The 21027-nt window shown below is 34.4% G+C and overlaps 6 protein-coding genes and 1 non-coding gene across 10 annotated transcripts; 3 read left to right on the top strand and 4 right to left on the bottom strand.

The window, feature by feature from the left end:
• The first annotated feature begins 432 nt into the window (after positions 1 to 432).
• On the top strand, positions 433 to 3050 carry LOC104714360 (uncharacterized). 4 transcript variants are annotated; one of them, XM_010431694.3, is made up of 7 exons: positions 433 to 944; positions 1153 to 1275; positions 1573 to 1640; positions 1735 to 1848; positions 1940 to 2111; positions 2199 to 2348; positions 2867 to 3050. In XM_010431694.3, the coding sequence occupies exons 2-7, from the start codon at positions 1201 to 1203 to the stop codon at positions 2891 to 2893; spliced, it is 606 nt and encodes a 201-aa protein (XP_010429996.1). In that variant the 5' UTR covers positions 433 to 944; positions 1153 to 1200; the 3' UTR covers positions 2894 to 3050. The 4 variants fall into 4 exon arrangements, with proteins under 4 accessions (XP_010429996.1, XP_087323420.1, XP_010429994.1 ...); XM_087467294.1 differs by having other exon boundaries at positions 540 to 915; XM_010431692.3 differs by having other exon boundaries at positions 548 to 944; positions 1928 to 2111.
• Positions 3051 to 3485: 435 nt separating this feature from the next.
• LOC104714358 (uncharacterized) lies at positions 3486 to 4739 on the top strand. The gene is made up of 3 exons (XM_010431691.3): positions 3486 to 3746; positions 3980 to 4211; positions 4297 to 4739. Exons 1-3 carry the CDS (start codon positions 3655 to 3657, stop codon positions 4579 to 4581), a joined length of 609 nt encoding a protein of 202 aa, XP_010429993.1. The 5' UTR covers positions 3486 to 3654; the 3' UTR covers positions 4582 to 4739.
• A 2251-nt stretch (positions 4740 to 6990) lies between these two features.
• LOC104715997 (uncharacterized) lies at positions 6991 to 8370 on the top strand. The gene is made up of 3 exons (XM_087465933.1): positions 6991 to 7066; positions 7605 to 7840; positions 7934 to 8370. The coding sequence occupies exons 1-3, from the start codon at positions 6991 to 6993 to the stop codon at positions 8216 to 8218; spliced, it is 597 nt and encodes a 198-aa protein (XP_087322059.1). The 3' UTR covers positions 8219 to 8370.
• Positions 8367 to 11191, bottom strand: LOC104715996 (uncharacterized). Its single transcript, XM_087463702.1, has 10 exons — positions 10976 to 11191; positions 10658 to 10783; positions 10460 to 10547; positions 10081 to 10166; positions 9754 to 9969; positions 9407 to 9582; positions 9145 to 9303; positions 8970 to 9050; positions 8836 to 8890; positions 8367 to 8747 (listed from the first exon to the last, which is right to left on the bottom strand). The coding sequence occupies exons 1-10, from the start codon at positions 11084 to 11086 to the stop codon at positions 8622 to 8624; spliced, it is 1224 nt and encodes a 407-aa protein (XP_087319828.1). The 5' UTR covers positions 11087 to 11191; the 3' UTR covers positions 8367 to 8621.
• A 592-nt stretch (positions 11192 to 11783) lies between these two features.
• On the bottom strand, positions 11784 to 13347 carry LOC104714357 (cytochrome c oxidase subunit 5b-2, mitochondrial). Its single transcript, XM_010431690.3, has 6 exons — positions 13041 to 13347; positions 12778 to 12863; positions 12480 to 12530; positions 12321 to 12387; positions 12160 to 12239; positions 11784 to 12064 (listed from the first exon to the last, which is right to left on the bottom strand). Exons 1-6 carry the CDS (start codon positions 13204 to 13206, stop codon positions 12008 to 12010), a joined length of 507 nt encoding a protein of 168 aa, XP_010429992.1. The 5' UTR covers positions 13207 to 13347; the 3' UTR covers positions 11784 to 12007.
• Positions 13348 to 14696: 1349 nt separating this feature from the next.
• On the bottom strand, positions 14697 to 16151 carry LOC104714356 (protein DUF642 L-GALACTONO-1,4-LACTONE-RESPONSIVE GENE 1-like). Its single transcript, XM_010431689.3, has 3 exons — positions 16019 to 16151; positions 15435 to 15932; positions 14697 to 15346 (listed from the first exon to the last, which is right to left on the bottom strand). Exons 1-3 carry the CDS (start codon positions 16095 to 16097, stop codon positions 14814 to 14816), a joined length of 1110 nt encoding a protein of 369 aa, XP_010429991.1. The 5' UTR covers positions 16098 to 16151; the 3' UTR covers positions 14697 to 14813.
• A 4786-nt stretch (positions 16152 to 20937) lies between these two features.
• On the bottom strand, positions 20938 to 21009 carry TRNAW-CCA (transfer RNA tryptophan (anticodon CCA)). The gene has a single exon. It is a non-coding gene; the product is annotated as a tRNA-Trp (tRNA).
• Between the last annotated feature and the right edge of the window lie 18 nt (positions 21010 to 21027).

Raw genomic sequence — 21027 nt, 5'->3', positions numbered from 1 at the left:
AGAATAATCAAACAACAAATTCGAACCTATTATTATCCTTAAATGGATAAAAAGTAGGAAACTTTGAAAGGTGTGCATTATTATTTTGTTGCTTACATGGCTTGCTGGACCATGCAATCCCATTTGTATTGTGGACAGTAACCATTCATTCATGTGCCACTCCTTCATATATATATGGACAACAAAATTTGCGTGGCCATGATCTCGTCATATATATGCTTTCAAATCCCCTTTCTGAAATCTTGCTACAATTATATGGAGGATCTTGAATATTGATTAGTTCAACGGCCAGATAAAATAAAGGCACGTATGCGAGCAAAACGGCTGCAACTTAAATTTCTTTAATGATGGTTAGAAAGAGAAATCATATTGTTTTAAAAAATAAGAGGGCTGTAACTTACAAACATAACTGTGTAGAACACCAAAATATATTGTATCAGTTTCATTGATTTTCTGATGATCAGCGGAGTTTATTGAATATTTTTACCAATTTAACTGAGTTAAAAGATGAAAGTAAAATCCAAAAAAAAAAAAAAGGTGAGTGGACGCGATAAAAGAAAATAAAAGTAAAAAAAAAAAATAAGGAAGGCTCTAGCGCACTGCACACACAGCACATGGATTCGATTCCTCCATGGCTCTCGCGCTAAATCTCGAAAGCATTTTCATTCCCGCCCAAAAAGAAGAAGCCTTAAACTAAAATTTAGTGTTTTGAGTTTTGCCGCCGCCGCCGCCGCGAGAACTTAGTTAGATTATTGGCTGGATTCGATCGCCCCGCCGCGAGAACTGACACTGTTTCCGGTGCAGATCCATCTCCGCAAAGCCTATTTTTAGATCTACGGTTTTGTTGCCTTCTTAAAGATTTCCTGTTGGCTGGATTCGATCGCGCCGCCGCGAGAACTGACACTGTTGTTTCCGGTGCAGATCCAAACCCTATTTTTTTTCTAGTGAGTAATGTTTGATTTAGATCTACGGTTTTGTTCCCTTCATCTATCTGAAACGCTTTTACATCATCCACAAACCCGACTTAGGTTCGATTCACATTTATATAAGCCTTTCTTCTCCAAGAGGCAATAATTTGTATTCGCGTAGATGTCTAATTTCCCAAATTCGAATTTTCGAATTTTAATGATGAATTTGCTCTTATATCTGTAGATGTCTGATTTCACAAATTGAACAAAAACAAAAGTGAAGGAGCCAACCATGTACGGGAGAAAAGGGTATCAACTGTTGAAAGATTTTGCCTCCGGAGAAAAAGGCCAGCTCAAACCTTTTAACGTAAGTCCTCAACCTCTTAACTTTGTGACTGGTTGGTGGGAGAAGCCCTTTTTTTTTTATTGTCTTGACTCGCTATGGTCTGAAAAAGTTCTGCTAAGAATGTACAATGGAATATATACTAGGCTAGACTTGGAACTTGACCTGTTATAGACATGATTCTAAATCTAGACGAATGTTTTCATGTTGCTGCTTCTGTGTGATCATCAGTTTCACTCTTGCCCCTTATTAGATTTGTCCCTGCTTGGTCGCCTTAGTTATGTTATATATATATCACTTATTGTATTTCTCTTCTAACAGAGCAAGCTTTTTGACGAGACTATTGAAGAATGTGACCAGAATCACCATCTTCTCCAGTCCTTGATTAGGTCTTTTTCCTTTCTCTTCACAAATTTTACACACTAGGGTTGCATTTACTTACTCTTTTTCTGATTCATTGAAGTTGGACGTTTCCACTTACAGGAAAATGCAGCAAGAAGATTTGGATGTTCCGAACAATAGAAACGCTGACCACTATGGAGCTCTTATTCATCACCTTTCCTTGATGCGGAACAAGCGCTGCCTCATGGCTTACGTGTGAGATAACCCACCTTCTCTATCAATAACTCCAAATAATTTCAGCACACATTTGTTTAGTTTTTTTTCAAATATATAGCTGCAATTGTAGGTACAACCGAGCTGAAATAGTGCGTGATTTGGCATGGAGAGTAGGCCTTGAACTTCTCGACCTTCCCTCTGAAATCCAAGAGAAGCTCACTTCATTGGAGAAGGAGTACTTTAAGAACCATTCCGTTGCTCTGAAATCATACATGGGAAAAGTAGGAATCGAGTTGAATGTCGTAAGTTCTCTTTTTTTCCACCACCCTGGCTTTGCGGATTATCATAAACATGAGTTCAATTGGATTTGATGGGACTGTTTCTTGAAGGATATGGTGCCTCCAAAAGATCCTTACATTAAGGTCAGGATTCTGGATGATATTGATGAGGGAATCGTGCTGAGTGACAAAACAACAAATTTTGCCCGTCATTCTATGCATTTCCTCAAACGAACTGATGCTGAACCGTACATTGCTCGGGTCAGTCTTTTGTGTTATCCTCCCTAAAACTAGAATGATCTAAGCACATAAACTTCCGTGTTTCATAAATGAGGAATTCAAAAGTTTATGCAAAGCGCCTTGTCCAAATTTGCAGAGATGTAGAATAGAATCTTGATTACAGCCTTCCAGAGTAGGTTTAGTAGAAAGATAAAGATAAATTATAACTGAAAAGCAATACTAAAGAAAATCTGAGTAGTGATGATGCAAGTAGAAAGATAAAGAATACTGCTAAAGATAACTTATAACTGAAAATCTGAGTAGTGATGCAAGTAGAAGCGTGAAAATTACATAACGGGGAACTATTGCATAAACTGTGAAAGTATTGGTTTGTCTGGTCTCTACCATTTGATGTTTTTCATAGAATATATGCCAAAGGTTGTTTTTATTAATCTCAGATGCAGTCTGAATTCATTACCAAATTTGAAAAACGGTTCTTGTGTGTACCAATCGTTTGGATAAAGTGTTTCTAAATGTTGAGATTGTGAATTGGAAAACAGGGCCAAATGGAGGAGCTGACAGATTGATTGATTGATGAAAGAGCAGGCTCGGTCTGGGTCAGTGATAGAGAAGAATGTAAGCTTTTACTTAGCCATGTATAATTTGTAAGACAGGAACATGGAACCTCATACTTAAAACTCATGTAACAATTATATTTGATCTTACAAAGTTACTTTGTCTCTAGTGGATAACATCAGTTTTAGCAATATGGGCAAAATAGACAGGTGAAATTCCAATGAGCAAATCTTTAAAGGCATCAATTCTCTGTAGTTGTTTCTGTAACTTACTGTACTATTCACATTATGCAAGTAAAACCGTGCAACTAAAAAGATAGAAATCGTCCACAAATTCTGCAAAAAAAAAGTGAAATATGTTGCTTGTTACTCATCTTGTTGCAGAAAAGAGTGATATCTTGCCTCTTTAATTGTGAGGATTAGAGTTTCTACTTTGCATTTCAAATTGTGTTCTTGCTCTCTTGGTTTCCTTTTTACCATCACTACTTCTTCAGTATTTTATAATTCAAACCAAAATTTCGTCCTTAGACAAAAAAAGAAAACAAACAATTGAACAAATATTTCCTTTTAATTTTCTTTTACAAAGGGGGAAAAAAAAACATTTATACTTTCGTGTTGACCAAAAAAAAAGGGGAAAACGTGGGTGGGGGATAATAATGCCACACGCAATTCTCTCAAATTTTTTGGTTCCCTCTGCAAACGAAACCTTTTGAAAATTTTGGTGGTGTCATTAGTCATTCATTCTTATCAATTCTTCCGTCGAGGGAAAGAAAATGGCTGAATGGAAGAAATGGGCTTCGATAATCTCCGTTGTCGCGTCTTCTCTGTTCTCGTTCCTCATCGTCTTCCAGATTCCTCTTTTCAGGTTTCTATCCTCGCAATTCTTTTGTTTTTCATATAACGGACGACGCATAAGTAGCAAATGCGCGATTTTGAATCTATCAAACTGCTTCTGGGAATTAGGGTCTCTGAACATGCGTGTGCGAAATTGGATTTTTTATTAGAATTCTCGTATCTATAGCAGCCATTTCATTTTATTAGGGATTTGAATAACTCAATATTAGTCCTCACTACATGTGATTATTGTGTGTGTTGCAGAGTAGCGTGTAGGAACAAGAGGTGCGAAACACCATTAGAGGTTATATCCTCTGAGTTGATTGCAAATGAATTGGTTCCTTCATATGTTGTCAAGACCCTCCTTTTCCCTGGTGCCTTTGCCAAGTCTCTCCTTGCTGCTGGCTCCCCCAACTATCACAACTTGTTCTCCTCTTACGGTTTCGACCACATTTATCCATCTTCCTCCTTTTCACCTGACATTCGTCATCTCGAGGTTTTGCTTCTTCCCCTATTTCACTTTGCTATATGTATATATAACACTCCCAACCATGTCATCATATTCATATCTGCTTGATCAGGTCTTTGCTGGGAGTTGTTTATGTCTACTTGGTGCTTTACTGAACCTCTTCAAACCCACAAGGATTAGCTTCCTCGGAACGCTTTTGATATTCTGGGGTCTTGTCAGAGACATTCTTCTCTTGGACTCTGCTCATGATTGGATTACCGCACAGAGAAACTCTGTTCGTGTCTACCCGACGCTCTTTCTTGCATCCCTTTCTGCGTTTCTCTCCATGCGAAGCGACCTCAGGAAGATCATCAGATGTTGCAGATCTATGCCCTCCTTATCCACCAAAGGAGACTAGGCTTCTCTGCTTCACTAACTTAGAGATTCCAAGACTTAGAACATCAACGCATTTTGTTTTTCTTTTTCTCTTTCTTTTCTGAGAAAAAAGCTTCTGTAACTTTAGGATGTTTACAATCAGTCTTCCTAATGATGAATATGCGATTAAGGTTTCACTAATTCTTTCCCATCTCATCATATTCATGATGAATTTCATATATATATATATATATCAACCTGGAGACATCACAACTAAGCCAATTTAGCAATGAGTACAAACAGCTGAGAAGAAGGAAGAAAGTATTCTTGAAAATATTTCAACTTCCTCCTAATCCACTCGTACCAACCTTGTTAAGTTTGAAGTTAAAATGTTGCTGAAATTTGGAAATGTTGTTGCGTTTATCTTCTTGATGAAATTTCGGTTGATAATCTCACTCTCGGCAGGCTGCAAACGTGTTTGAGAGCCAATTAGCAGAATCTATATTAGAAGGAGATGGACAACTTGCTTTTAAAAAACTTGCAACGGCAAAACTTGAAACCATAATGCCAAGGATAGAAGGAAAAGGAGAGTTTGGTCAGGCGAGATGGAGGTTGGTGTATGCCCCACAGATCCCAAGTTTACTCTCTGTTGATCCAACTGTGGATCCTCTTAAGTCTCTGGCAAGCAACATATCATCATTTGGAACAGAAGTTGAAGTGCAGCTCGGAAAACGTCTTCAGGTCAGGCATAAACATATGAATCTTCTTTCTTCTCCATTTGCAACTTCATTTTAAAACTACCAAAATAAATACCAACCGGTTCTTGCTGTCTTTTATCTCTCTACAGGCCTCTGTGGTAAGACAGATGAAAGATTCTGAAATGGCAATGCAATGGACACTTATCTATCAGCTCACGAGCCGCTTGCGTGTCCTTCTGCTATCTGCACCTTCAAAACGTTTGCTTTTTGAATACTCTGCAACATCACAAGACTATAGCTTTGTTTCTTCCTCTGGATAAACCGTTTGTTGCAAAGGAAGTGCATTTGTGAATTGCTTGGTTTGGTGAGTACCGACAAGAAAAATTATTTTATTATTTTATTTGCTCAGGCTGTCTCTTAGTTCACTTCTTTTGGCCCTTTTTAGTGTTAAAAATGTAAAATTACATTGTAAACTAGGATTGTACACCACATGTCCATTTTTTTAATCTTTTTGTTTGTTATAGAAATTGCATTGAAAAAATTAATTTGAATATTTTATTATAGATTCGAATATGTCATTATGATTTTGAATCAATAAATCAGTTCATCTATTTATAACTATAATATTTGATACTAATAATAGATTTCATTAAAAGTGAATATTTGTTATCGAATAATAGGAAAGTTTTCGACTTTGACTAAGATAATAATGAATAAAGATCAGATTACACCAAAAATATAATCCAAAAATATTAAAATAGATTTTCTTCTTTTTATTCATAACCTAAATGTAAAATAAATCAAATGTAAAATAATTTATATCCGGATATACTTGTTTGGTTACAAAAATCCTAAAACAATTTTTAAAATATATTCTCCGTTTATAAAAATTAAAACCACATCACATGCCAAAAAAATCTAAAATTTTATCTTAAATCTAAAATTTTATCAAAAATCTAAAATCTAAAATCATATGTATAAATCTAATCAGATCATATGTATTAAATATAAAATCTAAAATCTAAAATTTTATCAAATCACATCATATATATTAAATAGTAAATTCAAATAACTAAATATAAGAATAAATAAAATTGAAAGGAGAATTATATTTTAATCTAACATATCGCTTTAAATTAGGTAGATATATTTTAGGAAAATTGAAATTAATATTATCAAGTAAGGAAATGATTGTGTTTAGTTGTAAGGATTGTAGAGAATTTAATTGAGACTTGTTTGGATATAAAGATAAAAAAAAATGGCCCAAAAATGTACTTCAAAAATGTTAAGTTTGAGAACCATAAAAGAGATTTGATAATTATGTTGAAAAGCCCAAAAAGCTTAAACTCAGGCTCATTAATCGTTTCTCCCAACGCTTAAAACTCAAAATATAATTGGGCTATGCCCATTACATCCAAGGGGAGAGATAGCCGCAAAATGGTAATAACACCATGGTGATGACAGTATCAATTCTCGTCTCCCGATCTGATTAGGGCTTTCTAGACAGCCGCAAAATCATGGTCAAGTCTAGCCGCATGATCTCCGAATCTAGACAGAAAAGAATAGGGAAAAAATTCCAACTCTTCAAGAGAAGAAGCTTAATCAAGATGGCAAGCTTCTGGGACGGGGAATCTAACGAGATTCCCTAGAACGCGACCGTTCCGAATGTCTTCCGCAATATTCAGCGTTTTTGCTACCGACGGCGGTGGCTCCTGGGTGACTTAAATGTTTATGCGGCTGACACCTGCGAGAAAATGAAAGACAAGCTCGATGAACTGAAGAATTATGACGGAGTGTTTGTTCATTCGGTTCGACTTATTCAAGATCCAAGTGAGTATTGTAGATGTGATAATTAATTCCGAATTTAACAATTTTTAAAAGTAATGTATTTTTTAAGTTGATTTGTTTTTAAATATAAATTAAATTTTTATTGTTTTTATTTAATTGTTAAAATTGTTTAATAATAAGTGTATTTTTGTCCATTTTCATTTCAAAATGTGTAGTTTTCAAATAACTATAATATTAAGTATAATTTTCAAATTTCTTTTCAAATTTAGTATATTCTTCAAATTGTCCCAAATAAAATCCCAAGTTTGGCAAAGAGCCATGTAAATCTATCGCTATTTTGAAACATAAACGAGCGATTTTTTTTTTGTTTTGGTTGAATTCATTAATATTTTAATAACTGGCATTAAGTTTGATATATCGACTGGTTGTTGTAAGTTATAGTCCTCCTCAACATTGTTTGTTGTCACATGAAACATATAAGTGTATAAGTACATAACAATACGATATTAATTAAAAAGAAAAATAAACCCAAATACACATCGACTTATAAGAAGAATTGGTAATAATAACTGAAGCAAAGAACAACACCGCCTTTTTTTTTTTTTGCTTTTATATATCTCAAGCAAAAATTGTTCCTCTGAGTTGATTGCAAGTGAATTGGTTCCTTCATATGTTGTCAAGACCTTCCTTTTCCCTGGTGCCTTTGCCAAGTCTCTATTTGCTGCTGGCTCCTCCAACTATCACAACTTGTTCACCTCGTACGGTTTCGACCACATTTATCCATTCTCCTTTTCAACTGATATTCATCATCTCGAGGTTTTTGCTTCTTCCCCTATTTCACTTTGCTAGATATAACAAACAACGCCTTTCATTACTCTTAACCATGTCATGTCATATCTGCTTTATCAGGTCTTTGCTGGGAGTTGTTTATGTCTGCTTGGTGCTTTACTGAACCTCTTCAAACCCACAAGGATTAGCTTCCTCGGAACGCTTTTGATATACTGGGGTCTTGTCAGAGACATGCTTCTCTTGGACTCTGCTCATGATTGGATTACCGCACAGAGAAACTCTGTTCGTGTCTACCCGACGCTCTTTCTTGCATCCCTTTCTGCGTTTCTCTCCATGCGAAGCGACCTCAGGAAGATCATCCGATGTTGCAGATCTATGCCCTCCTTATCCACCAAAGGAGACTAGGCTTCTTCTGCTCACTAACTTTATTCAATAGACAGATTCCAGTGACATAGTAGAACAACAACTCATTTTGTTTTTTCCTTTTTTACTTATAACTTGGGATGTTTACAATCAATCTTCATAATGATGAATGATGAATGTGCGATTAAGGTTTCATTAATTCTTTCCCATCTCATCATATTCATGATGAATTTCATATATATATGAATACATATATTACAACATCTCTTGGAAAAAAAAAGAGAGTTAATCTTCCATGAGAGAACAAAAACCAATAATAATGCTACAGATGGGGAAACTACAAACACATGCCTGCATATGATACAGTTGTAAGAAACCAAAATGTATGTCTAAATAGAAAACATACACAAAGAGGATGGCATGTGCCCTTTAGTCGCACATCTTTCTACGATCCTCTTCTGCTTCGGCTGCCAGAACCATGAGCCAGATTATGAGATGGTCCCCCGCTTGTCTCTGCTCCTTTTAGTTTCTGTGCTTCCAGAACCTCAGCTTCCTCCATCAGCATTGCTAACTGCACCACACACTAACAGGTTTTCAAACCGAACATAAACATAAAAAACCATGAGAGAGAGAGAGCTTATTATAAGGAGAAAACATACCCGGATCTTGTTCTCCCTCAGCCTACCTTGAAGTGCACTGATGGCGGGACTCAAACTGCAAAAGCATATTAGAACCACCCATGTAACAAACGAACAAAATCACATATCAAAATGTTATAACACGCTTCACTAACCAGTATTCGATCAGCTTGCACATGGAAGCCTGATATGTCGATGTGTTGTGGATGAAAGCAAGAGGATGAACTCTCCCGTCTCTAGAGAAGAAACACAAGGAGCTTTTGCACTTTAAATCTCTATTATTATTAGGTATGAAATAAGATTTATAAAAAAAAAGAGTGAATCAAAAACCTTATGCTTTGCTGCACGGATTGGTGGTATGCAGCTCGTTCCTCCTCGTAGAGTACTCTTTGCAGATCCTTAAAAGAAGCTAGAGGTGAATTGAGTTCAAGAAGCGATGAAGTCGGCAAAACATGAAGTGGGACTTCTTTTCTAACATTTCCCACACCACTGCACGTGAAAATCCCAAAAGTGCATGTTAAGTAATTACATAAATAAAACGGAGCAGTCAGTGTTCATAAGCCCAAAAAAGTGCAAGTTGAGAAATATATACCTGGTTTCTAAATTAGAACGGAGCATTGCCTCTTGCATACTTTCAGACATGTCCATTGGGTCAATTTCTATAGCTGAACTGCTGAGATTTCCACTTGTCCCATCTCTTCTGGTGATGTTGGCCTCAGCACCATTGTTAACAAAGAAAGCCCCAAAATCTGAAACTCTTCCTCCAGCCTACACACACATACAAAGCTCAAACATCAATGTGTATATATACAACATATCATCCCATGATTGTCTCTCAAAGAATTTGGAAAATGAGTTACTATACTAGGCACAAATTACAATATTGACAAGTTTCCATTAAGCTCTGAGTGAATTTCTACAGATTTAGGCAAAAGAGACCTTGGATCCGGAAGTTGTAGCAGTATCACTTGTGTCTTGCTCAGGAATATCTCCCCGACCAGAAGAGGATCTCGGAAATATAGAGTCTGATGAACTTAATGAAGATTCTAAATCGATGACAGAATCTTTATTAGCAAGAACCAGGCTCATTGATTTAGGAGTAGCATTAGGCTTTCCATCAGAGGATTGGAAAGCGATAACTTGAATTCTACCAACCTGGAGATATCACAACTAAGCCAATTTAGCAATGAGTCCAAACAGCTGAGAAGAAGGAAGGTAAGTATTCTTGAAAACATTTCAAGTTCCTCCTAATCCACGCGTACCAACCTTGTTAGCATCTTCACTAAAACAGGAAAATATGAGGCCAATAAACCCAGAATCTAAAAGCTGATACATAGCTTGTGTCCGAACATCTGCATCGAGAATAAACATGACATATAGATCATGAGGAACAAGATAGAACCATATACTATACTAGTCAACCCTAACCTAGCTCAAAACAAAAATAATAACATAGAGTAGTAGTAAGGTAACAAAAGCTGGAATCATTTGACTAGGTAAAGTAAGAAGTAACAATATAAAACCATATACTATACTAGTCAACCCTAACCTAGCTAAAAACGTAATAATAACAATACAGTAGTAATAAGGTAACAGAAGCTGGAATCATTTGACTAGTAGGTAAAGTAAGATAAAAAAAACATACCGACATGGGAAGGAAGGACGGTAATATGAGGATGGGAGTGGTACCATCCAATCACACGAGTAGTTCTGCCTGTTGATATGGTCATTCTGTGTCCAAGTTAGTTAAGGAAGAAGAATATATGAAAACTTGTTTTTAACCAAACCAATATCTCTACACAATCAGCCCTGAGCAATGTAAGCTTTAGGAAAAAAAGGATATATCAGCCTGAGCTGAAGCAGCAGCCAACTGTTCAGGATTGGTTTCGACTCGATCTTTCTGCCGATCAGACCGTGACTGAGGAGATGCTCCCCAGATCAGAGCTGTGGCACTTCCGTTTTTGGAGTACTAATCAATTGAAGAATCAGAACACATACAAACAAGAAACAAGATTTGATTAACTAATTGTTCAAGCCTTAATCGAGAAAACAGAGGCAAAAATCCAAACTTTGGGAGTGAATTGAGACAATTAAAAACAAGAATCTGAAGCAATTATCGAATCCAAGACAAAATTAAGAGTGTGTGAAGGGAGAAGCTCACCTCGATGTCGCCGAGAAGGAGACCCATGATTTCTTCGGTCTCGGTGGATAATGCGTGAGTGAGGCAAGTCAACCAGACATCCTCCGACATATTTACGCTTGTCAGAGACATTATTAGTTCCCGGAATAGAGATCTTTTTCGTATTTGCTTTCTTCGCCTTCTCTTCAGATTTTGATTTTATCGGACGAAACTGACTTTAATTTGTTCTGGAACTTTGTTAAAATTCCCCTTACAGTAAGTAAGTTCGCAGATGGCGCCTATATGATACACGCCGTTTACGGTGTTCCTCTCACTCCTCAGATCTGGACCGTATATTTTCTAAAATCTTTTACCCTTAATTAATCATTCATTCTCTTGCCTTATATATTGGGAAGTACTAATTTGTTACAGTATTTCCTTTTCTTTCATGAGATAAATCATCATTTATGGATTTATTTCTTTAATTCACATTAAAGTAACTAGAAAGTGATATTTAAAATATTTGTCTAGTTTGTATGAAATGGTTTCTTTAATTTTTTTAGACTATTAACTTTTAATTTTAAGCTCTAGTCACAAAAAGTTGATTTCATTGTATTGTATTTCTTTCTTAAATTTCACTCTCTTTTAGTTTTAAAAAAAAAATAGTTATTTTTACTATGTCACAGCTAGCAAAACCAACGTACATATTACTACACTATTACCCTTAAACCAACGTACATATAACTTTTTACTTTTAAGCTTTTTTACCATGAAATAGTTTTCTTTTTCGCTAACACTATACTTTTAGTATCAATAAACACAAATCGTTAAAGAGCATAAGAAGAAGAAAGAATGAATGTAGTAGTAGCATCTCTCAATTATTTGGCAAAACAAAAAATGGCGACGAGAGCCTGAAGATGGACATCTATTTTTTCGTGTTTAAAAACAATCGCTGAAGCCAAATTAGTAAAAAAAGCAAAGCAGGGAGAGTGAGATTTAAACAAAAACAAAACGAAGCTTCACGTTTTCCAGAAGTCACACTCTTTCTTATTACATTAGATTGTTTCCTTTGGATCAGTGATGATCATCGCCATGCCCGTCAGGAGGTCCTCCAGGGCCGACCACCTCAAGCTATACTCAAAACCATATTGCATTCATCAGTTAATCTAACACCACAGTACTTATGATGGATATAATATAATCTACTACTATGCTTGATGGCTAACCTTAAAATACTGTGTACACACAGGGCATTCAAAATGCTTGCCTTTCTCCAGCCAGAACCAGACAACATCATGCTCATCCTCTGAAGTTACAAAATGAATCACACTATATCCTTTGGTCTAAAAAGTGCACAACATTGAAACCAAAAAAATAAAAGACCCACCTCCTTCACCTCCAGGGCAACCAACTATTCTCATGTCGTAGTAGGATTTGACAACAGCAGGAGCTTCCTGAATAGCAGAAAACATAACAGTCAGACAAGATTCGAGAGCTTTCGCATCAAGAGATTACTATCGATCTTTTTATAATAACACTAACACACCTTTGTTCCAAAAGGCCCTTCGGGAAAGTCTATATCGTCCAGCTTCCTTCCCTGTGAAAGGTAAACTAGTAGCAATCAGAATCAAAATCAATACACCTATCCTATCTTTGATACTGACTACAGAACATATATATGATCTGATGATATAGATCCAAAAGGTAATCACTGAATACACACACTCCTACATATTATATATCATTAACCACAAGCTCTAAAGCAACAGAAAGATGTTGGTTAGCTAATCTCTAACAGTGTGCCTAAGTTCCTCTTTAACTATTTAGTCATGTAATCCGTGTACCTCCAATTCGGCTTCTAGTTCCTCTTTCTCGTGCCCAGTTGCAATAGGCATCACATCTTCAACACGCTTCTTCACAGCACTATCCGCTGTAATCAAACAACACAAATCAACCAGCTCGTCATTTTTTAAAATCTATCTTCCAGAAACCGAAACACAAATTACAGAATCTGGTTTCAACAATCTAAAAAAAGGTCCAATCCGTTATAGATCAAAGAACAAGCACACGATAAATCATCAGATGACAATAGAGATCCATAAATTACCAGCAGCGGAACCGATTTGACGAGATAAAATCGAGGAATATGCGGGAATGGAGGAGGCACGAGTCGAGAGAGTGGACTCGGCCAAGGCGTGTCTGCACGAAGGAGCCGCGCAGGATCCAACGGCGGCGATGGATTTAAGATGCGATGAAAGGATTCTCCTCCACATAATGAAAGCTAGGTATATCGTTTCCGATCTCAGATGATTCTCTCAGTCTCCGACTACCTTCTTCTGCAAACGGAAATGATAGATTTTGATTAAACAAAAGACAAGACACTCCCTTCGACTTTTTCGCTAGGGCCTGCTACTGGGCCTGAATCGTCCTACTTCTTGACCCATTATCAAACGAATCCAATATTTTACTTTCAGTCGATTTTTTAATTAATCTATATATACATTTTTTTTTTTTTTGAAAAAAATCTATATATACATTTTTGAGATATTTATAAAATAAATCCTGAAATTCATACCTATTTATAAGCATGCCATTAGCATTAATTATTAATTTGTTTTTCAATTTCTCATCCTAAATAAATTTCCAAAACTAAAACTATTAGTTTATCTCATATATACTATATATTTGTAATCATAGTTTTGAAAATTAACTTATAAATTATTTAGTATATGTACTACAAAATATTATACATACTATAACACATTATTAATACTAAAAAAAAATTAAATACACAAAAATATACACTAACATATTATATAGGCATATACCTCTATATAATTCTAGAGAACAAAAAAAGTCTAGAATTTTATATTATATCTAATAACAAATTTAATGTAATTAGGTTGTAAACTTTATAAAATGTAAGAACAAGAAAAAAAATTCAAAACCAAATTATAAATTAATTAGACAAAAATTAATTAATTGAGAATTTAAAAATTAAATAAATTTAAAATTATTATTTAAAATACAATAATTTATAATTTAGTCTCGCGGTGTACCGCGGATGAAATCCTAGTAAGTATCATTTTTCTTATGGAATTACCGAATATGTATATTGGGGATCTGATAATATATTTCTTAAATTTTTATTGGTTAATAAAGTTGAGTTAGACGATAAACCATATTTAAACGACGATTAATTTAGTTAATAAAACATGTTGGATTAGATTACTGTATTTGTAAATTTAAGAAGTACATTTTTTAATTATAAAACCAATCGAATATTTTACTTTATGGTTTTGCATCTCAACCAAGGTACCATGATGGAGGTTACATTGGCAACTATCAGCAGGTAAATCAACAACACTAAGTTACAATTTTTGTTCTCAAATTTTTACTTATAAAACTTGATATTATGACCGAAAATCACACCTTATAATCTTTGTGCAGCCTGATCAATACTTTGAAATATATATATTAAGAAAAATTTAAGAAATATAAAATTTTAAACAATACTTTGATAATAACCAATAAAAAATATATCAATACTTTAATAATAACCAATAAAAATTTAAGAAATATATTATCAGATGTATTTGTAAATTTAAGAAGTACATTTTTTAATTATAAAACCAATGGAATATTTTACTTTCAGTCAGACTTTTTCAATTAATAAGTACATTTTTCTTATAGTTCTATTTTTTTTGGCTATTAAAGTTGATTTAGACAACGATGATTAATTTAGATAATAAAATATGTTGGATTAGATCGTAAATTACGTTTTTTATTATGTAAATAAAATCTTTCGAAACATGCATAAATTACAGTTAACCACGAGATTGAGTCAATTGACGACACAAACTTCCACATTTGTCCGGCTTCACCCTCTAAGTTTCCCAACCGCCACCAGCCTAACGCCATCGATCACCGGACCACATAGCGAGCCAGAGTGATCGCTCTTCATATGGTAGAACGTGCTCAAGAAAGTGACACGTGTCCTCGCCGACGCAGCCTTGAACACAAGCCTTCCCCGTTTGAACCCACCTTTCCCTTTAGACGCGTAATCCACCATGGTCTTTCCCCGTCCAGCTAACGCCTCCACAATCATTGGTCCCTCGCAACCGTCTCTGGCGTCTCCAACGTTGAACGTGAGGGCATAGAATTTGTTCACCGACGTTCTCACGATCTGAGAAATGGCGCTCTCTTTGCCTCCAACAAGCTCGATGGCTCGGTGTCCTTCGGGGACAGCGAAATGAGCTTTGTCTACGTACTTTACGGCCTTGAGAGACTCGATGATCCAACCGGGCAATGGGCTGTTATCGTCCTCGATGAACGGTGGGATCAGCACTCCCCATTTTGCCTTGGGAAACACGTAAGGTCCTTCTTCGAAGTTCCCATTCTTTATCAGATTGTCTACAAACAAATTAAACCACACTTAATTTAGTTAACCGGATTCGGTTTACTCTAAAAACAATACCATGATCGGTTCTGGTTCACTTACTGCCGGAGAATCTGGGAGGAAACAAAGCCTTGATAGCAACGGCGTCGATCAACGGTCCACAAGCCGGGTGCTCCTCAACACCCGGGTTATGGAACCGGATCTCGATTTTGGGTCCACCAGCTTTAAAAGCCCAAGAGTATGAGTCCCAACCATCGCTGCCATACATCGTCTGAATAGGGATCACACCTGACTCATGGGTGACAGAGATGTTAAGCCGCTCGTCCTGAGCGCAGGTTCTAGCGGCGCTGAATGTAATTGAGTACAGACGGCCGGGTATAACGGAGATTTTCTGGGAGATTGAGGCTTCGTTGCCTAAGCGAACGGCGGATGAACCTTGCGGTACGACCAAGACCATGTCGTCTTGTTTCTGACCGGATTTGATGTACTCCACAAAACCGGTTATGTCCCAGTCTGGTACGGCGGTTCGTTCCTTAACCAAGGATCCTTTCAATTGGGAGGGTCTAGGACCCAGCTCGAAATTACCGTTTGGTAATAAACCTGAAAGCACCAAACGAGTAATGTTAGTTATATTAGTTAATATATCACATCAGGTTTGAGTTGAATGAGCTTAAAAGATTCAGTACCATCACGGATTGGGACTGATAACACGATGTTCGAAGAGAGGAAGAGGAGAGCTACGAGGAGTGCGGCTTCTTGGTACATTGTATGTTCGTTGGACGAATTGAAAGATGTCGATATTGTGACTTTGTGAGTACTATCTCTAATGGTTGAGGAAGGGCTTGGGTTTTATGAGTTTGAGTTTAGAAGAAGAACACTGGTTTTGAGGAAAACCACGAGAATGCCACTGGAAGCATCCTGGGTTCTGTTTGTCAGGTGCCACGCAGACACATACAGCTAGCTCAGGAAACATTGACTTCATGATTGGAAAATTTCCGTTTCTTCGATGCATTGTTTAATTTGCCTTTATTTTAACAACGATTATAATTTTTTTAAAACAACGATTATATTTAACCATTGGCATATTGGCTTGTAAAATGAATGAAATAATGTATGTTTGAGATGTCTCAACTAGAGGTATTCAAAGTTTAAACGTCATGCAACAAATTACTCAACTCTTAACAAATAGATATTCTCGTATATATGATGCGACAACCCAAAAGTTAACGGGAAAATTATGTGCTGTTTCGAAATAAAGTAAACAAAAAAAATGAAGTCAAAAAGAATCAACGGTATGGTAGATATAAAATATTGATCACATTCTTATGAACACGTGCAGGGGTAGGTTGTTTTCTGGTGCAGGCACGACTGCCGACTTTACCGCATTACAAGTTTCGATCAATATTTCCAATGTCTCAGACATGTATTTATATGTTGTTAACATTATTATAATATTCCCAAACTCATCCGAGTATCTTCAATAAAATTCTTAGCTTTACTAACCAATTTGAACTATGCATGAACAATTTGTGGTGGTTAAATTATGGACTAAAATTTGAATGTTTTACTACGATTTGAATCATATTGGTCACTGACTAATTGTGCATGTCTTAACCCTTTTTCAAAAAGACTATTGTCTTTGTCTTTAAGTAGTAAAAGAAATCCCGCACTCCTCATATTTCGGAGATTTAGTCAGGATCAAGTTGATTTGAACATTTTCGATTATAGTAAAAGAAATTTACGATATATTTTTTAAAATGTACATATCTTTGCAAATGATCGTTTGGACTTTGAAGCATCGTAAATTGAGATTTTGCTATACTGTATGTAAAACAAGTTTACAGTTAGATACTATCTATACTATTAAAAGGGAAGCATTATTTCAAGGCAAAAATGAAACATGAGAATATATGACATAAAATAACCCTGAATAAATTAAAAAGCATACAATAGGAGAGAGATATTAAAGTAAATTTCATGGTAAAAATAAGGGGATTCTATTGTGAGCCGGATTGATTTTGTTTGGATCATGTATTAAGTGTAGGGAGCTGTTTTTCATAGTCCCGTACCCAAACAGAATCGAAACAATCATCTGCAATAAAATTCAAAAAAAATAAGTTTTTTGTTTAATCAATTTAAGGAAATAATAATTCCGATATTTATGTAAACTATTTGATTTGGGAAATTAAATTCGAAATTTTATATATGTTAACATATTTAATTTGATTATATATTTTGAGATATATCCGGAAACAAAAATTTCTGATTTTAATGTTACCTAATATACAAAATCATCTAATTTTATTTATAGAAATAATTTAGAAATGTTTCTATAAAAATCGAGCAATTAAATTCAAAATTGTATATATGTATAAAAAATTAATTTGGTTATATATTTGGAGATATCGTCGTAAACAATATTTATGATTTATATTATGATTTTCCTTTTTCTAAAATCTATAAAATCCAAAACTAAATGTACAAATCTAAAGTAAATACCAAAATCGTGTTTGTTAGTATCATAAAATATATTGTGTTTGGAAAGATATATTAATCTTCATCACTATATAAGATGTGTCGAAGTCGAAGTTTTTAGTTTCTTTCATTCACAAAAAAATTTCCCAGCATCAATATTTTGAGTTTTAAATTTTCTGACTTTTATTTTTTTCATTTTCTTATAGTGTTTTATATTTGAAACTCTTCAATAACATGTGAAACATAAAAATCAAAAATGTACAACTTCTAAAATATGGATGTTGTGAAACAATCAAGTTATAATTGATTTTTTCTTACGATTTTTTTTGAATAGTTATAGTTTTTTATGTTAGTACTTATATATACATTAATTATAATAGTGTACTTTTGCTGCATGATTTTTTGTTTTTTTGTTTTGTTAAAAACAAACTATGATTATATTGTTACACGTAGCCTATTGGTATTAAATCATATTAGTGTGATTGATTTCTTCTTTATATTTTCTCAAATCATAATGAACTTTACAGTGAACTACTCGGTTGTTATTTATCTATGTGGCAAAAATTACATAGAACTGGAAGAGGCGAAACAAATATATATTTTCAGAGCTAACATGGATTTGCATGTCTCGATGATGTTCACAGTGTTGAAGATGACTTCCCCCCTCCCCGATCAAGCTTTCTTCTTTGTATCTTAATGGGCATCATTAATACCTCAAATTACATTGTGTTCGGTTCTATTTTATGGGTGATTTTGCAGTTATTCGACTAAATCCTCATATATCCAATTAGAGTTTTTGTAATTTTTTATACTTTCAAATTTAATTTAGCACACTCAGCAATTCTATTGTTATTTATTTTAGTCAAATTATTTGATTAAAGATCATAAAATTTGGATTACTAAATTGACTTTCAGAACTTCAATGTTATAGGATTTCTGACCCTTTTATACTTATTTTCTTCTTTGAGTTTAATTTTAGTTTTTCTTTTTGGTTGGTGTATATAAAAATATTAACGATATTTTCATAAAACCCGTATAAACATGTTTGACTAATTTTCATACAAATTTTTAATATAAGGATAAAAGAGATAGAAGAGAATAGAACATCGCATGTGTTTAATATTTTTTTAAAATAATTGGGATGATTGCAATCTTTCAACCTCAATCATTTGTATATATGATAACTTAATTAAGATATACATACGTTTGTTTCAAACGTATGTTACTACTTACCTATAACATATACATGCATAAATGTGCGGGTCTAAGAACATGTATAACTAAAATAAAACAACAGTATTTTTAATATGTTCTTTTTCTTCAGCTTAGCTTGCGGAAGCATGTACTAAATCCAGTTAACTGAATGCGATTGTGTGCTAAATTTTGTTTCATTTTGTTTCGAATCAAACAATTACGTGATTGTGTGCTAAATTTTGGGAACATGATTCTGAGGAAATGATAAGAGAATAATGGGATGGAAACGGGATGAAAAGAGACGAACAAGATGAGAATATATTTTTTCAAAAAATAAAGTCCAGGGTCATGTTAGAATTAAAATGAATTAATGCTTCCAATATATTATGTAGCATATTTTCAGTTTACATAACATAAAAATGTTCAATATAAAAAATAAAAAACATTAAACCATGTTCTATAATAGTTAAAAATAAAAATAAAAACAAAGAAATGTAATCCAATATAAATTGACCATATATCAAAGAATAAGAATAAATAGGTCAACTAATCTTCTAATATTTTAATCATATGATATGATATATAAATATATTATGAATTATATTTGTGTTTGTCCCAAACGAGACTTCAAGAACTTATGTTTTCGTTCCGTCCCGTTTCTATTTTAGGAATATAAAATTTTTCCCATATCGGAAATGTATCATATTGCAACAGGCCATTACAAATGGGTATAAGATAAAATGGAACACAAAAGAACAAAACATGAATTACGCTCACTCCTAAATCTTTTTATTTGTTTCTAACAGGTTTTAATCAGATTTTAATCAGGTAAGGAACACATAATCTGGAAAATAAAATTATTAGCTAAACTATTCCTGATAAAATACAGGACAAGAATTATGGGTAATACAAATTTAAGCAGGATATATATGGATCAGACATAATTTTTAGTCATGTGGATTACGTGGAACAGATTTTCCATTAGTCATAATGCTTTTATCCATTGCAAAGCAGGTATAGCGGACCGGTTTGACCTTTTTGACAACTATATATTGGTCATCCGGTTCATGAATATTTTATTTGTTAAACTAAAATATACAATTTAAAATGAAAAATTATTATTAAAATTATAGTTTTGAGATGGAAAAATACGACATATGCGGGATATGACGGAGTTTCTGCCCTATAGACATACTATCTTTCTCTTACTATTTTTTTAAAAAATAATTGTCTTTACTGATAACAAAAACAAATTTGGTCATTCTTTTTATCTAAACCAAATTAAAAAACAAATCAAATATTAATTTAGTACGAGTTTGGATTATGAATGTTAATAAAATTCTTAATAAACGTTTACATACATAACCCACATGTACATACTAAATTATAAATATGTTAGTAAACTTAGTTTTTTTAAATCAATCCCGCACGTACGTGCGGGTCCAGATCTAGTGTAACATAAGTTTATATGTTTTGATTTGGTGATGTTGAATTTAATATTTACAAGTTACAATCTACCAGTTTACATTGGTGTCATTATTGTGTGTTACCATGTTGTTTAAATCCGCTAGACATACGTTATACGTAGCCAAATCTAGTGTAACATAAGTTTATATGTTTTGATTTGGTGATGTTGAATTTAATATTTACAAGTTACAATCTACCAGTTTACATTGGTGTCATTATTGTGTGTTACCATGTTGTTTAAATCCGCTAGACATACGTTATACGTAGCGCTAGACATATAACGACAATTAGTTTAGGGGGGAGGAAGAACACGTGCGAGAAGGCTGGAAAGTTTGACTTGTCGTAATTGCAAAGCGAAGCATCTGTATCGGGCAACTAAAAACAATGAGCTAGTAGTAGTGAACCGTATACAAAAGCCAGGGGGTTAAAATAGGAATTAAAAAAAGAAACAGGATTTAATTCGGGGGATTGAACCCGACGTGAATCGAACACGCAACCTTCTGATCTGGAGTCAGACGCGCTACCATTGCGCCACGGATCCTCGGTGCTTACTTCTCTT

The sequence above is a fragment of the Camelina sativa genome, chromosome 9 (assembly GCF_030686135.1).
Source record: "Camelina sativa cultivar CO46 ecotype springtype chromosome 9, ASM3068613v1".
Taxonomy (NCBI): domain Eukaryota; kingdom Viridiplantae; phylum Streptophyta; class Magnoliopsida; order Brassicales; family Brassicaceae; genus Camelina; species Camelina sativa.
Note: the sequence above shows the minus strand (reverse complement) of the source record. Positions and strands in the feature narration are given on the sequence as shown.

Bases quoted from the DNA above. Each gene is read 5' to 3' on its own strand.
- LOC104714360 (XM_010431692.3), top strand. From the start codon at position 1,201: ATGTACGGGAGAAAAGGGTATCAACTGTTGAAAGATTTTGCCTCCGGA. The intron at 1,276-1,572 runs GTAAGTCCTCAA...CTCTTCTAACAG, and splicing joins GCCAGCTCAAACCTTTTAAC to AGCAAGCTTTTTGACGAGAC. The intron at 2,112-2,198 runs GTAAGTTCTCTT...TGTTTCTTGAAG, and splicing joins TAGGAATCGAGTTGAATGTC to GATATGGTGCCTCCAAAAGA.
- LOC104714358 (XM_010431691.3), top strand. From the start codon at position 3,655: ATGGCTGAATGGAAGAAATGGGCTTCGATAATCTCCGTTGTCGCGTCT. The intron at 3,747-3,979 runs GTTTCTATCCTC...TGTGTGTTGCAG, and splicing joins TTCCAGATTCCTCTTTTCAG to AGTAGCGTGTAGGAACAAGA. The intron at 4,212-4,296 runs GTTTTGCTTCTT...CTGCTTGATCAG, and splicing joins CTGACATTCGTCATCTCGAG to GTCTTTGCTGGGAGTTGTTT.
- LOC104715997 (XM_087465933.1), top strand. From the start codon at position 6,991: ATGAAAGACAAGCTCGATGAACTGAAGAATTATGACGGAGTGTTTGTT. The intron at 7,067-7,604 runs GTGAGTATTGTA...ACTGAAGCAAAG, and splicing joins TCGACTTATTCAAGATCCAA to AACAACACCGCCTTTTTTTT. The intron at 7,841-7,933 runs GTTTTTGCTTCT...CTGCTTTATCAG, and splicing joins CTGATATTCATCATCTCGAG to GTCTTTGCTGGGAGTTGTTT.
- LOC104715996 (XM_087463702.1), bottom strand. From the start codon at position 11,086: ATGTCTCTGACAAGCGTAAATATGTCGGAGGATGTCTGGTTGACTTGC. The intron at 10,548-10,657 runs ATATCCTTTTTT...TAACTTGGACAC, and splicing joins CTGCTTCAGCTCAGGCTGAT to AGAATGACCATATCAACAGG. The intron at 8,748-8,835 runs GTATGTTTTCTC...TGTGTGGTGCAG, and splicing joins TGAGGGAGAACAAGATCCGG to TTAGCAATGCTGATGGAGGA.
- LOC104714357 (XM_010431690.3), bottom strand. From the start codon at position 13,206: ATGTGGAGGAGAATCCTTTCATCGCATCTTAAATCCATCGCCGCCGTT. The intron at 12,531-12,777 runs GTACACGGATTA...TACCTTTCACAG, and splicing joins AACTAGAAGCCGAATTGGAG to GGAAGGAAGCTGGACGATAT. The intron at 12,065-12,159 runs GTTAGCCATCAA...TTTTGAGTATAG, and splicing joins TGTGTACACAGTATTTTAAG to CTTGAGGTGGTCGGCCCTGG.
- LOC104714356 (XM_010431689.3), bottom strand. From the start codon at position 16,097: ATGTACCAAGAAGCCGCACTCCTCGTAGCTCTCCTCTTCCTCTCTTCG. The intron at 15,933-16,018 runs GTACTGAATCTT...TGGTGCTTTCAG, and splicing joins ATCAGTCCCAATCCGTGATG to GTTTATTACCAAACGGTAAT. The intron at 15,347-15,434 runs GTAAGTGAACCA...ATTTGTTTGTAG, and splicing joins TCCTCCCAGATTCTCCGGCA to ACAATCTGATAAAGAATGGG.